Source organism: Archocentrus centrarchus, chromosome 6, assembly GCF_007364275.1.
Source record: "Archocentrus centrarchus isolate MPI-CPG fArcCen1 chromosome 6, fArcCen1, whole genome shotgun sequence".
NCBI lineage: Eukaryota > Metazoa > Chordata > Actinopteri > Cichliformes > Cichlidae > Archocentrus > Archocentrus centrarchus.
Genome location: NC_044351.1, coordinates 6,755,527 through 6,772,052, shown reverse-complemented (window position 1 = coordinate 6,772,052; position 16,526 = coordinate 6,755,527). Strand labels below are relative to the sequence as shown.

Below are 16,526 nucleotides of genomic sequence, written 5' to 3'. Positions count from 1 at the left end.
GTGTGCCTGGAATTCGTGCACTGAGAAACGTTCCACGGTGCAAAGTGCGATTGAAATGAGTTAAAATTTAATTCGTTATTTTCCCAGTAATTAATTAATCGAAATTAACGTGTTAAAGTCCCACCCCTAGTTTGGATTAAAACACGAGCTAGCTGCCTGGACTGTTCTGTTACTAAGGTCTGCCTGCTGCAGGAGGCTGAGGTTGGTTAAGGACGTACTACCCTCAGCTTTGACATTCTGACTTTTCTTGGACTCATTCCTGGATGTTTTTCACCTTTAGACTTTGCACTATTTGACTCTGGACTGTTACTATTTGTTGCCTTATGACGGAAGAAGGAAGATCCCGGCACAGATTGTTATTGATGGACATTTTTGTTTGATGGCCTCATTGTTTTGAGTGTTTGATAATATTTAGTGATTGTTTGATATTGGTAATTATTGATAAATAATTAAGGGGCTGGTGTGTAGGTGCCAGATACACTTTGTCTTAAGTTGTGTTTTGATATCACGCCAGCGGTCGTGGTGACGTATTGATGTATGGATCACATGGGTGTGGGTGTAACAGCTGACAGGGTTAAAGGGGTGTCACACTCACCTGCTTAGGTGGAATGGAGGAGAGAGGTTAGCTGGGTGGCCGTAATTTTTGTTGACCGTAACGCAACGCAATGCAACGTAACTCAATGCAAAGTAATGCATGAAGCAAGAACGCTCATATGTATTGTTTGTCTGCCAGTCTCGCGGCTGATTCTAATTTAGATTCATGCTTAGCGGTGGATCAATAAACATGACACAAACTCATTGTGGGCTCAGCGTACTTTGTTAGGAGTAAAGGCAGCACATCATACAAATAGACATGGCCCAGTATTTCCTCTCAAGCGACTTAGGCCTTTGGAGTCGCTACAAACAGTGATAAAAATAAAATAAATTAAAGCCACAAGCTGTGATGATCGGGCCCTTGTACCCGGTGCGCATCGACCCGTGGCGCGGAGGCTTTCGCAGACGGAAGAGTTGCAGGCTTACCTGGATGCTGTCAGCCCAGTAGGCTACTCGTTCCTTGCGTCGGTCAGTCACCAAATGTCTCCCGCATCGGGTGACATTCGGTGACTTCGTTGGAAGTGCCCACTAATTACGTGTCATGATCCTGTATGTAATGCCTGAACCATCACTGAAAATGTAATGACAATATAATGTTGATTGTCAGTAAATGGTAAATGGACTAGTTCTTATATAATGCTTTTCTACTCTAACTGAGCACTCAAAGCGCTTATACAACACATTTGCATTTACCCATTCCTACAAAAGCACTTCCATCTGTATCTAAACTAAGTGTTTTTACTGTCTAAAATTCACACACATTTATACTCCAACGCTGGTGTTGGAGAGCATCTTGGGGTTCAATATCTTGCCCAATGATACTTTGGCATGTAACCCGGAGCAGCCAGGAATCGAACTGCCAACCTTCTAATTAGTAGGTTACCTGCTGTACCTCCTGAGCCACATCCACCCCTGTGTACTGCTGATTTCCTGTTTCCACTAGGTGGTGTGATGAGTGTGATACAAAGCTGGTAGCTGGGAGTGTTTAGACCCATTCACACTCTCATGACGCATGTGAAGTTTGGGACAGATTGGACAATTTGAGATGTGACAATTTGGTGTCCTGTGGTATATGATTGAAATCCCTAAATTAAAGTGTTGCTACGGCAACACCACTCCATATCCTATGAAACCTTGCATAACTTTTGATGGGCTACTTGTTTCTGGAGCGATTTTGGTCTCACTGGGTCAAATGCCCTAGGAGGAGTTGATTCAAATAGAAGGCCTGAAAATGGCAAAAAATAAAAATAAAAAATGACACCCTAAATTGAAGATGGCTAACTTCCTGTTGGGTTTGAGGTATGGCTTCAAGGGACTTTTTTGCATGTCTTAGGATGTTACATGATCCTGTACAATTTCAGATATACAGAGGAACCACAGCCCTGGGGCTGAGCCTGCACAATTTCAGATATGTAGATAAAATGTAGCTCCGGGGCTATGTATAAAACATGATATTTCATGATATTTCCTGTTCCCACTAGGTGGCGCTCTAATGTTTAGGGACTTTATGCATATCGTTGTGTTCAGGGCAGACGGCTTCTCAAACCATTGAAGTTTGGTGTAGATTGGACAATGCAGCTTTGATTTACATCAATATTTGTCTTCATGGCGAAACATAATTTGCCACCAGAGTCACGCCCTTTGGCAAAGACTCACAGTTTTGAAAACAGTGTAAGACCAACTCCTTAAGGCTTTCCTGCCAAAATTTGAGCTGGTTCAGCTCAACCACCTTGGAGCTGCACCTTGGAGCTACCTTGGAATATGAATGAGAGCCAATCAAAATTTCCTGGAGAATGATTGAAAATCACCATGGCATCATGGCCACGCCCTCCAGCAAAAACTCACCATTTTTTAAATTTATATTGCTCTTGGTGTGTAGTTTAGACAAGCCAAATATGTAGTTGATAACATCTAAAACCTAGGAGTAATTAGAGAAAGTCTGAGGGCTGCAAATCGCCAAAATTGCATGATTAATTAAAAATGGTAGACTTCCTGTTGTGTTTAGGGCATTGCTCCAAGAGGATTTTTTGGTACGTCTGGATATGTTAGATATGTGTATGAAATTTCATACATGTACGTGAAACACAGCGTTCGGGCTCCACTTTAGGGGGCGCTATAGAGCCATTTTGGATGGCCCTTGCTCAAAACCATTAAAATACTTAAATTTTCACCAGGTGTGATGCATGTGTAAAGTTTCATGAGTTTTTGAGCGTGTTTAGACCCTAAAAAAAAAGCAATTCATTTGCCTGATTCAAAAACAAACACAATAGGGCCTTTGCGCAGGTTGTGCTTGGGCCCTAATAATACAGAAATGTGTGTGGGATAATATGTCCTGACAGGTGTGTTCACCTGTCACAGAAAGAAGAGTTATTATACAGTCTTATTCAGAATGGTAAGAATGATTTCTTGAAACGTTCTTTATGGCAGCAAGGCTGAATCAGTCTGATGGCGAAGGAACTCTTCTGCCTCAGCTGTATGGAGTGGAGTGGGTAAGATGGGTTGTCCACGATGGAGAGCAGTTTGTTCAGTGACCTCCTGTCCCTCACTGACTCAAACATCTTCAAATTCTGACGACTGATGGTTCTAGCCTTGTGAATCAATTTGTTCAGCCTACTGGCATCTCAGCACTGATACTGCCCCCCCTCCCCCTCAGCAGACAACTGCAAAGTAGATAGCACTTGCTACAGCAGACTGGTAGAAGATCTCCAATATCTTGCTGCACACGTCAAAGGATCTGAGCTTCCTTAGAAAGTAGAGTCTGTTCATCCCCTTCCTATACACATCACTGTTTGTCCTCCAGTCCAGTCTGTCATTCAGGTGAACGCCCAGGTACCTGTAGCTGTCCACTGTGTCCACCTCCTTGCCCGTGATGTTGAGTGGTGTAGTGGATTGTTTGATAGCTGAGGAGGTTTTTAGGATTGGTGCTGTGTGAGGGGGGGGGGCAACAGGGGGTCCAGTAGTGAACCTGTTGAAAATCAGATTCAGTTCACTGGCTCTGTCCAGGCTTCTCTTCTTTTCATTGAATAAGACCTTCAGGTCTATAGTGATGCAGGGCTTGTTGGGAAAACAGCGTACAGGTATGATGGTGTCCTCACAGAAATTTGTATAGTCTGTGATGCAGTCTGTGATGCTTTTTATGTCATCCCCATGCAGAGCACGTCCAAATCTGTAGTGTCAAAGCAGTCCTGCAGGGCCTCACTGGCTTCCTGACTACACCTTCTTACAGACTTGGTGACAACAGGAAGTCTTTGAACTGCAGGGACATACTGAGGTGTTAACAGGACCAGGTTATGTTCTGATCTACGTAGTGGGGGGAGGACAGTGGCTCTGCATGCATCCTGGGTGTTTGCAAACAGAAGGTCCAGAGTTTTATTGTCCTGTATTTTACAGTCCACATACTGCTGAAAGTTGAATCCAGACTGACATGGTTAACATCCCCAGTGATGATGATGATGAAAGTCTCTGGGTGGTTACGTTGTAGGTCAGCAACAGTCAGGTGTATGATGTCACATGCTGCTGCCCCATCAGCTGATGGTGGTATGTAAACACCAATCGATATAGCGGAGGAGAATTCCCGTGGTAAATAATATGGGTGCATACTCAAAGCTAAAAGTTCAATGTTAGGCAAGCAGAGACACTCTTTCACTGTAACACCATGTTTTTTTTTTACCACTCAGCCTGGTACTGTGATACTGTGGTCCGGGTGCAGCCATGTCTCCATGAAGCATATCACACTGCACTCCCGATACTCCCTCTGACATCAGCGCCCACAGTTCATTCATCTCATTAGCTCACGTTCCCCATGCTGATTGATGGAACAGAGGGTTTATATTACCTTCTCCTTGCTTTGACTCTTGCTCCGACCTGGCATCTGTGATGTCTCCTCTTGTGTTACTGCGGTATGACCGGTCTATCTCCGGGCAGCAGCTGTGTTTTGGAAAGCACTAGCAGCTGGTCCCAAGTATATGTAAACACTGAGCCACTCCTGTCAGCGTGACCCCACCACCACCACCACCATGAAAATGAGTAAGGTCTATGGATTGTAAGAGAACAAAGCTTCCACAACTGTGAAAATAACAAAAATGCAGAAAACACAGAAAAAAACACACAAGAAACTATAGGAGCTGCTGCAACAGGTTGCCATGGCACCCTGGATGAGGCCATGTCCCACAAAATCTTGGACAAGAACCTCATTCTCTCTGGCAGAACACTGAAGATGGGTCATGGATGGTCTTCTAGCATGACAATGACTCAAAACACACTGCTGAGGCAACAAAGGAGTGGCTAAAGAAGAAGCACATTAAGGTCATGGAGGGGCCTATAGTCTCCAGACTTCAATCCTATAGAAAATCTGGAGAGTGAGCTGAAGCTTCTGGAGCTGTCTCGCTCCACTAAAATGAAACTACCACAAAAATTATAGTCTCTTCATATCTTTGTAACTGAGTACAATAATTATAATAATAACAACAATAATAATGATAAAATAATTATTTCCCCCACTGTAGCTTTACATGTTACGAACTGAACCTAGGGAATTTCCTGTGTAACTAAAGAAAATGGCTTGGATTTAATAATAAAAAAGTAATAAAAGTTCAAATATTTGGACAAAAAAATTTTAGCTCCATTATTGATTTGGCTTTAAAAATTATCCCAGTGTTGTGGGGCTGTAATAAATATTTCGACTATTTACAGAGTTTAGAATGTGATTGTTTTTTCACCCATTTGTGAACTCTTTTTCTTTCCGTATCTAATGCAGAATTCCTTAAACTACACTGTGTGGAAAGGACAGCCAAATTTACATTTGAATCTCGTGTGTTTTCTTGAATGAAGATTTCAGACTCAGAGGTTTGTGCTGCAATTTGTTTAAGAACATAACCAGATGATGAACTGATGTATGTAGACACAGACCAAGCATTTTTCTCTCTTTTCTTCCTCTTTTGAAAGAAACAATATATCAAAGGGTAAACCTGCATCTATATTGGAGACTGAACAACTGTTTAGCATTTATCAGCACTCAGAAATGCTTCTCAAAATGCTTATTTTTCTCTGTATGCATGGTGGTGTCTCAGTTTGTGCATGTCGTTGTGAGGAGCTTTCATCTTGCTTCTCAATCATATTAGTATGAGGGGATGTGGAGCTGCAAAGCAAGGATTGGTGACTAGTTTTTATGTTTATGATATATGTTTTTTTTTTAATCCAACAGAAAATCAGTTTTTATCTGACCTGTGTAATCTCAACCATCCAGTGTTTATATTCAGTCTTAGCTTGTCCTTTAATATTTTAACCCATTAATGATTTGTAATTTGTTCATCCTATCTTGGTATCTTAATTTACCATCTTACCTTTCCTGACTCTGAACTATCCATTTTCTTAATAGCCTATTCAGCCAAAATTGAGTAAAATGGTAGGTACAGAGTGGACAAGTTGCCGACATAAACTGTATATGAGGATGGATATAGTCCGCCCCTGATATCACCCACTGGTTTGTTAATTCCCACTTTATAGCCTTCACTGTGGCCTTTTTAGTAGTAGTCTGTTGATATTTGGACAACAGGATGGGGTATTTAGTTATAAGGTAGTTCTAGCAAGTTTAGTTAGCAAGATGCATTCCATAAACTGTATGAATGCATTGGACAGACACAGGGAGCAGCTGATTAGTGTCAAGTAGCATAGAAATAAAATACTATAATTTCACTTGCAGAAACTGTAGCACAGATGGATTTTTAATACAATTAACACCACATTACACTATGCTGTTTGTCATATATTTGTACTGAGTGAAAAAGTGAGTAAAATCGGGTGAAAGAAGAAGTAGGAGTCCAGAGTTAAACAGAATACAAGAAAGCAAATAGCCCTCCCAGGAATGAGTGCCTTGGAGCTGCTGCAAAGGGGAGAGAGGAAGAGCAAAAAGTGTGCTCCCTCCCAACTTTACCACTACCTTTTATCCCCCAAACTCACACCTCCCCCTGCTGTTATCAGGCCAGTGGGCATATAAGAGTGCTTCCAATCCACTATGAACCATACTAGTTTGAGCTTTTTGCAGAGGCTTTGTGACACAGTTCTCTGGGGGCTGTCAAAACAAACAACAACCCACGTGAAAATACCTCCCACAGGAGCACTCCCCCACCCAGCTGTCCATAATTTCTCATTACTAGAAACACTTTTAGGGCGGTCTTATCTTAGTACACAAATTTACTCTTACATTATTACAGTAGCTCAGGTGGGATGTCAACCCCCACTTCGGGGCACACAGCTCCCAGCAACTTAACCTTGAGTTGGTAAGTGTCAAAAGTGCACAGTGTACAAAGGTGAGACTCCAGATATGAATGAGTGCAGTTTTACTATTGGAAAAAACCGAGGCCCTGAGCCAGGGAGGCCTCAGTCCTTTCCACTCCCCTAGACCATACAGTGTTCCAGTGTGTGTGTCAATATAGGTGACAAACAATATAAAACATGACCATTAATCCAGTGTTTGTGATTAATATAGGTACTAATAAATGATATAGAATAATGACAGTAAAATGCCAATATCAGAGTGATAAAAATATCCAACAATGGATGTAGCCATTGTGATGTCACCAGTTGGTTTGTGAAGTCCCTTTATTCAATTCAATTTTATTTATATAGCGCCAAATCACAACAAACTGTTGCCTCAAGGCGCTTTGTATTGTGGGTAAAGACCCTACAATAATACAGAGAAAACCCAACAGTCAAAACGACCCCCTATGAGCAGCACTTGGCGACAGTGGAAAGGAAAAACTCCCTTTTAACAGGAAGAAACCTCCAGCAGAACCAGGCTCAGGGAGGGGCAGTCATCTGCTGCGACCGGTTGGGCTAAGGGGAGAGAACCTTTATGAACCTTTATGAACCCTTGAGATGAGCATGTTCACTTTTGCCATCTTGGCATTATGAAACCAAATGTAATGTTACAGCTCTGACTGTGGAACTGCTCACTCATTGACTAACAGCCTGTCAGTCACAACTCAATAGCTCAGAATGACCAGAATTGACAAAATAGTCAATAGTTATTCAGTGTGAGCCAAACGGGTGACTCACTTCATAAAGCCAGGAAAGTGTTTATTGAGGTCAAGTTCAAGTGCCATTTTTCCCATCTATAGGAGTCCTTATCAAAAAACATTAAAAATAATGCAGGTTTAAGGCACTTCTGCATTGCCTTCACTTTTCAAACCTGGAAGCTACATCCATCTTTATACTGGCTATGGTATGAATCTGCTTACCAGCCAAGGCTTGAGGTTCACTTGCAAATCAAGACTAATCACGTCTACCTGAAGGTTTTTCCTCTTTTTCTGTTTCATTACTTAGTGTAGAAAAAATATTACAGGATGTAATAATGTAAATTCACACATGGGAAAAAACGGAGTGATTAAGATGATTTACAAAACAAAAACAAAACAGAACTCCACATAAAGAACACTAAACACTGGGCCACCTGCCCAGGACCATGACACATACAGGTACCTGCACATATGAAAGCCAGTTATGACACACACACATACCAATTGAAAGACCGTTTATTATAAATTAAAGAAACACAGGCATAACTTAAACTAACCATGATGTGTGTAGTAAGTACAATCAGTAGTGTCAGTGAGTGAATGAGTGAAGAAGGGAAGTATATGTATATGCAATGCTGTCAAGTGCAACAAACCAAAAAACAAAAGCCGAAGAAGTATCTCAAGGAGGAGAGCCCCCACATCAACTGATCTGGAGCACTTATATAGAGCACTGGTACATATTGGTGTTGCCAGTGTCACTGACTGACACACGAGCCACACCTGCCCTCTAATGCTTGTAGGAGACCTGCTTGGTATAGCAAAAAGAAGACAGGACAGGGCAGGGCATGAGCGTCCGATTCGTGGGGTTAATGTGGTATGCATGCTTTTTAATAGGAGGTTGCCCCTCCATATCGATATTGTGATGTTACACGGCTGTTCGACTAGGATGGTCAGAAAACAGCACCAAGTTACTTTCTATAAACATAATAATGTCAGCTTTAGCAGGTGCAGGTAGATGAGCTAAGAAGAACCCCAACCCCGACCTGGAGCCTATTTCAGCTGTCATAGGGCGAGAGTGGTACACCCTGTACAGGTCGCCAGCCTGTCGCAGGGCTAACACAGAGAGATAGACAATGATTCACACGCACATTCACACCTTTGGGCAATTTACAATCACCAATTAACCTAATCCCCAAATAGAATACAGTAATCCCTCACTTATCGCGGGTGTTAAATTCCTGGACCACCCACGATAAGTGAAAATCCGCAAAGTAGGGATGCTATATTTATTTTAATACTTATACATTATTTTAGTAGTTATACACTATTTTAAGTTTTTATAAACCCTCCCCACACACTTATACACCACATAACACTTTCCCTTAATACCTTTCCCACTGTACCTGTTTCTTTTAAAGCACTCCTTAAATGTTCATACATACACTAAAAGTGTTTTAAAAACCGCAAAACAGCGAAAATACCTCGATAAATATTTTACACTAATATTGATTGAAAACCCGCAAAACAGCGAGTCCGCGAAAAGCGAACTGCGAAGGAGCGGGGGATTACTGTATAGCTTTCATTTTACAATTTTGACATTTCAGGTGCTTTAATGAAATTATTAATTTTCCTAAAGAACTGAATGTTTGATTTTGTGTGGCAGTCTCAAAGTTAACCTTACTCATGGTACATGTCCACAGAATCTATCATTTCCATGTCACCATTCACTATCTATGTAACTGGCTGTTCAATGCATTCTTTTAGCATGACATTGTCAGCTGATTGTTGAGTGGCCTGGTTCCCATTTGTATAAAGCAGTTTAGTCTAATTTATACAAACAATGGATTTCTATGATTTTTTTTTTTTAATATGAGAAAGACTGAGAACATTACAAGGCGGACCATTTAATCACAAAAAAGTACAGTTTATACAACTGACATACAATAGAAAAACACTGGACACAGCCCTGTGTTCCAAAAAAGCAAACACAGAATAATTCAATTCAATTCATTTCAGTTTTATTTATATAGCACCAAATCACAACAATCAGTTGCCTCAAGATACTTTATATTGTAAAGTAAACACTCTACAATAATTACAGAGAAAACCCAACAGTAAAAACGACCCCCTACGAGCATGCACTTAGCGACAGTGGGAGGGAAATACTCCTTTTTTAAGAGGTTTCTGTACTCCTTATTTAAGAAAGTCATAATTCTACTTAATTATATTAGAGATTTTACATCAAAATAAACTTAAAGTATTCTAAGTATTAACTAAGCAGAATCGTCTCTTTCAGAATCATATAAGTTATATTATTGGATCACGATTATTAAGTCATTAATGTGTATATACTTTAATATTGCAGTTGGAGATGCTTTTAATTATATACTGCTGGATAGCTTTAACCATAAGAACACAGTATAATGATGCCATGATCCAAAGAGCTGTGATCAATTTAAAATAATGCCAAATTCAGCCAGTACATCCATTATTTCTCAAGTCAGAATGCATTTTCAGAAACACATTTTGCAGAACTTTAGGAACTTTTTTATATTAAACAAACAAGCTGTTTATTTTACTTTTGTAGCTTTCAGTTTGAGATTCAGGACAAGACACCTAACAAGACGTATTCATCCAATCAGACACACCTCTCATGGTCTTACTGTGGGAGACTTCAAAGGAGGAAGAGCCCCCTATTGTTTTGGCAACCACCAGAAAGTCCACAGCTAAGGTGTCACTGGACCACAGTGGGTTCAAACCCTCAGCCCTTTGTATATTTTATCTGATCATTTAACTTGAACAGTTCTGTATATGTTTCAGGGTTGGAGAAAGTTGGCCGTGACTCCATCTATGAACAAGAGGGGAAGGTGCAGTTTGTGATGGATGCCGTTTACGCGATGGCACACGCCCTGCACCGCATGCACCGAGAGCTCTGCGCTGGATACCCTGGCCTGTGCCCTCGCATGATGAACATCGATGGCAAGGAGCTGCTGGCCCACATCCATGCCGTCAATTTCAATGGTGAGACTTTCAATTGATTCAGAATTCCATAGCCAAAAGATTAACACAATTCATTCAAGACTTGATGTTCTCAAAAAATCCTCTGAAATTTCAAGCCGTGCTCCATGAGGACATTACTTGTACTATTTATCCATCTATTGAATTCAATTGATTTTATATTAAATTCTATTTATATAGTTCCAAATCTCAAGGTGCATTATATTGTAAGGCAAAGAATATACAATGATTACGGAGAAAACCCAACAGTCAAATCAACCCCCTATGAGCAAGCACTTGGCGACAATGGGAAGGAAAAGCTCTCTTTTAACAGCAAGAAGCAGCAGAACCAGGCTCAGGGAGGGGCAGTGGTGTACAAACAGAGTAAAAAGAGGTGAATGAACAGAAAATCAATGCATTATGGGAACCCCCCAGCAGTCTTGGTCTATAGCAGTGTTACTAAGGGAGAGTTCAGAGTCACCTGATCCAGCTCTAACTACAAGGTAAGTTTCAAGCTTATTCTTAAAAATAGAGAGGGTGTCTATTTCCCGAATCCAAACTGGGAGTTGGTTGTACAGAAGAGGGGCCTTAAACTTGAAGGCTCTCTTCCCATTCTATTGTTAAGTACCCTAGGAACCACAAGTAAGCCAGCAGTCTGAGAGAAAAGTGCTCTTTTTCGCTCATATTGTAGTATGGGGGTCTTTAAGATAAGATTGGGCCTTATTATTCAAGACCTTGTATATGAGAATTTTAAATTAAATTCTGGAATTTACAGCAAACACACAGGGAAGATGCTACAGATGGGGCACAAAATATGATGGCTCTTAGGTTCTAGGTTCTCCTTATCAAGGTATTTATGATTTGATTCTTTTGATGTTTTTGAATGATATTTCACTTGCTGCCCATTAATAAGAATGCAGGTACTGGCCTCACTTTTTAGATTTTAAGGCCATGTCCATCTTTTTTAATCTATGGCTATGGCTTTATTTAATGAAGTAAAAGTCTTCTTCAGGTCAAAATTTTCTTATATACAGTAGTGACCTTGCAAAAAGTATAGTTCTTTCTATTACTGCACTGACCTCTGGAAAGAGAGGTCTCTCCATGCCCTCCTGTTGTCATCTATTATTCCTCCTGCATTTTTCAGAGATTGATATCACCATGATTGTACACTTTATTAGATTAACAATATTAATAACAGAGAAGATGGGAAACATCCCTATTAGTCACATTGGCATGCATTAGTATCTCCCACTACCAGCACCTCATGCGATAACTCATCACTTCCTCATAACCCTTCATTCATTCTTCCTGCTCTTCTTCATTTTCCCATCATCACATGCCTTTGTCAGCAGGAAATTTGAATGCTGACATCATCATTAGGGAATTCTTTGCTCATTATTAACCACAAAATATGGTCACACCTTTTGTTTCCTCCACATTGATTATTTTCAGCTCAGTAGGAGTTACAGCAGTGTGATAAGCTGCCATCTGCTTTTACACAATTTTAATAATCACAAAACACCACACAGGTGCCCAATATTAAATCAAACACTTCTCTCCATGAATGCTTTGAATTTAATTTTATACATTTTATGCATGTCATAGAAAATGTAAGAAATGTAAGCTTTCCCCATATTTGAGGCAACTTTCTTCTGGTTGGCTATAGGATTTAAAGAGTTTTTGTAAGGATGAGTGGGCCCAAATCCCTCCTGAGATGCTTGAAAATCTGGTGACCAACTACAGGTAACGTCTTACCACTGTGCTTGCCAGCAAGGGTTTTTCTGCTAAATACTACATGCTAAGTCATGTTTAGCTTAGGGAAAAAATGACATGGAAATCAATTTAAAACTTTGATGTAGAAAACAAGATAAAGACTTACAGATCCCCTTTAAATATAGCTGTGTTGCATTCAATACTTCTATATTGCTATACCCAGTCTCATCTGGTTTCCATCATTTGATTATCTACAGGACAATGATCCAAGCCTCATTTACAGACACTGCATGGGTTGTTTGAATGATGTGTGATCAAGTACTATTTCAGATAACATGACCCACACAGTCACCTGAACTGAAACCAGTCACTTGAAGTGAAAATTTTCAAACATTTTATTTTATTTATTTTTCAACTATTAAATTTCTACACATTTTCTCAGTCCACACTGTACAGCAGGGGTCATCAACTACATTTTTCAACTACAGAATTTTTCTTGGCAGACACTGAGAGGGCCAGATGGTCTTGTAAAGTAAAATAAAATTAATATTGTGTCCTAAGTAATATATTATCATTTGATGTATCAATTTTTCTTTCAAATTTATACTATTTTTAATGATGTGATGTAAAAGTCTTGCACTTCCATATTCTTCACTGTTATGTTGATAGTTGTTATGGAGACACCACAATTGTGTGCAGTTGTGCTCATTATAGGTATAATGGGCACCGGAAACAATAAAATGTTACATGAGAGCAACGAGTTTACACACAATTTACTTTTCAGGAGGTGTTTTTGCTGTAGATTTTTTTTAAATGAATATAAAAACATGAAGAGTTCAGATGCAAAACCTGTAAATCTGCATGGACACTTTTCTTTTAAAAGAGCATTTTTTTTTTAATCTAGATTTTATGGTGAATTTTATTAATTGCATTAATAGAATGGTGAGGTGCCTTTTTTTTAAAAAAAAAATGTAAATATAGCAATTTACCTACTGTTTAATAAATATTTTGTTTTGAGGCAAAAGTAGCAAAATCTTCAGTCCATCCTCTGCCCAGTGTGAATGAAAGCATTCACACTGGCCACCAATTGATGTTTCCTGCTGAACATTTTATGATGGACCCCATCTTTTAATATTCCATATATAATATGGGTGAATGCAAACAGGTTGTATAAGCGCTTTGAGTGCTCTGATTGAGTAGAAAAGCGCTATATAAGAACTAGTCCATTTTCCATCTGTAGGCTTTATAGAAGTTTTGACAGAACAGCCTTTTTCCCCTTTCTCAATTCTGAATGCCAGCATTTATTGCCAAGGCTGGCTTCCTTTTTATGACTTGATGAAGGAAATTTCTCTCATTATTTAAACACAAAAATTAAAGTACACATTCCAGACATGGTTTTTTCAGTTTCTTCACTCCTGCTCGAGCTGAATGTGTCAAGTTATTTTCTGTTTCCAAGGTGAAGGTGTTTTTGTATTTTTTTCCCCTTTATCTTCCACAGCGACTGCTTAAATACATAACACAAACACATAATATAAACTTAATTCCCTCAGGAATTTCATATGTAATTAAACCTTAACAGAGGGCAAAGAAACACACATTGCCAACATTAACTGACAGTCTGTTGGGATATAATAAGACATAACTTAATTCTTTGTCCAAATTACACACTACTTTCTTCAAAACAATCAAATTCATTCCTGTTGTTTAACTCTCAAATACACTCACCAGACACGTCAGTGGGTACGCCTTGTTAGTGCCAGGTTGGACCCCTTTTTCTGCCTTCAGGCAGTAAGGTAAAGACCATACAACAATTGACTGACTTAATTCTTTGTGCCCCAGATTCAACAAGATGCTGGAAATATTGCTCAGGGATTTTAGTTCATATTCACATGGTACCATCTGACAGTTGCTGCAGATTTGCAGATTGATAATGATACCAAGATTGCAGCAGACTGTTTTGGGTCAGTTATTCGTTGTCCAAGGTGGCCAAGGTGGGGAGTGATATGATAACAACAATAACAAGGACTTCAGTTCAGTTGTAAGCAATTAAAAGCAATCCTGTCCTTAATGGTAGTGAGGCAGGGAGTCTAAGTGTTTGTGTTTTCCTGAACTAAACAAAACATACAACTAGCAATCACTGGCATACCAAGTAAGTTGCCTATTTATAATTATGGATTACATGGCCAATTGGCAACAGATATAAACTAAAGAAAAATAGTTCCAAGGAACCCTGTGGCACAGTTAAGGGCAATTGATGAGATAAATGCATCCAGAGTTACTCTGAATATTTTGTTGATAGGATGACAATAATTTAAGGGCTCCTCCACCTAGGCACACCTCGTTGAGGAGAAGGATAAGGTCAACTGTATCAAATACTGTAGTGAGTTCTAGTAAAATAAGAATGGCAACATTTTCTCAGTCTGCTCATTAAAATGTTGTCACAACCCAGAGTAAATTGGTTTCTGTACTTTTTTTTTTTTTTAAGTTGTACATCCATGGGAAGCATTCATGCTTTTATGCAGTTTATGTAAATTTATGACCCTACCATTTGAATGTAGCAGTAGAAATCAAGATTAATGAGACCAGGCAACATTCTTCCATTCTTCTGTTGTCTAATTTTGGTGAGTCTGTGCAAATTGTAGACTCATTTTCCTGCTCTTAACTGACAGGAGTTGCAGCTGAGGGGAGATCCTATAGAACCAGATTTCGCAGGAGAGATTATTCATTTCATCTTGCCTGGGAACATGTTGGAAATCTGAGGTGGAAATGGAAAGGAAGTGGAACACTGTGCTTAGCCTGCTGAACCATAGCATTCAGCAACAAGATGGACCTGTTAGTATGGCTGTATACTCTTGTTAACAAATGTCAGGATCTGGTTAAATACTAAGGTTTATGACAGTACAATTAGGAGAAGGTTTGCAAATTCAAGTTTGTAAAATTGAGCAAACTACAAATTTCTGGAGCAAAGCACTGGATGAGACCAGTACACATCACAGCAACACACAGTATATCAGCTGAAAACAAGCATGGTGGTATAGGAATAATGATTTGGGCTTGTTTTACAGTCACAGGACCTGGGCACCTTGCAGTCACTGAGTCAACCATGAATTCCTCTAGAGTCAAATGTGAGGCCATCAGTTTAACAGCCAAAGCTTGGCAGAAATTGGGTCATGCAACAGGACAATGATTCCAAACACAGCAGCAAATCTACAACAGAGAAAGAAAGGAATGAAGGTCTTGCAATTGCCCAAAGGCAAAACTGCATTTTACAACATAAATTGAGACAAAGTCCATACTTATATACACAACTGTGACGAGACCTTAAGAGAGCTGTGCATAAACAAATGCTTGGAAACCTCAGTGAACTGAGGCGACACTGTAAAAGAGTGAGCTAAGTGTGGGAGTGGGGAGTGGGGTGGAGACAGAGCAGATCTTGTGGCTGATGTGTTTAGGTGGGACATCTTTCTGTGCAAGACTGTTGTTATTTCTGCAGCAGGAGCAACAACATTAAATATGTGTATATACATGTATCTTTTGTAAGCACCAGTCTGGATGTCCTTTCAGGACATTTTTAGAATGTGGAAACTTCCTGCTTTCTTCATATTAAATTTTTTTAGATATAGCAATCCATCACTTTAAACATCAAGTTATTTTCACATTGTTCTTTCATTGTAATGTTTGCAGAAAATTACTATCCTGGCAGTCAGTGTATTCAGAGAGCCTGCTTGTGCAAGGAAAAATGTGCCATTGCAGATTCTGTCATGGTGGATGTACAAATTTCCTTCTTCACAAGGTAGCAGCATGAAAATGTAGCAAAGCACACTTTGGGAAGAAGAAGAAGAGGGTGTGGTAGTAAAGCAGATCAAACCCAAAACAGCAGGATGCTGGGGGTGACTTGGCCCAGGGGTGGTTGGCAATAAGGGTCTGGGATAAGCAAGGGCTGGTGAGGGTCCTATCTGCAAGCTGGATGGTTCTGGAAATGCAGACTCCAGAATGGGGATCCGTGCTGGTATTGCATCAGCACATCTTAAAAGGAATGGGATCATGTGAAGTTCTGTTAGCCTGTGATCACATGCACATCAGAACAAAAAGGTAGAGTGTGAACAGAACTGAGTCGCGCCCCACTTTCCCTTATCACATCCGTGATAATTTTCACCACAAGAATTCTGTTCTGGCACTCCCTGCTTCCCTGTGATTGAGGGTAAT

At 39.9% G+C, this 16,526-nt stretch overlaps 1 protein-coding gene across 1 annotated transcript in view; it reads left to right on the top strand.

Moving 5' to 3' along the window:
- The window catches only part of LOC115781267 (metabotropic glutamate receptor 8-like), a 290,231-nt gene that overhangs the window by 180,692 nt on the left and 93,013 nt on the right, over nt 1-16,526 (top strand). Inside the window, exon 6 of the mRNA XM_030730834.1 lies at nt 10,431-10,631. Within this exon, the coding sequence (XP_030586694.1) occupies nt 10,431-10,631 (201 nt within the window). The remainder of the gene's footprint in view (nt 1-10,430; nt 10,632-16,526) is intronic.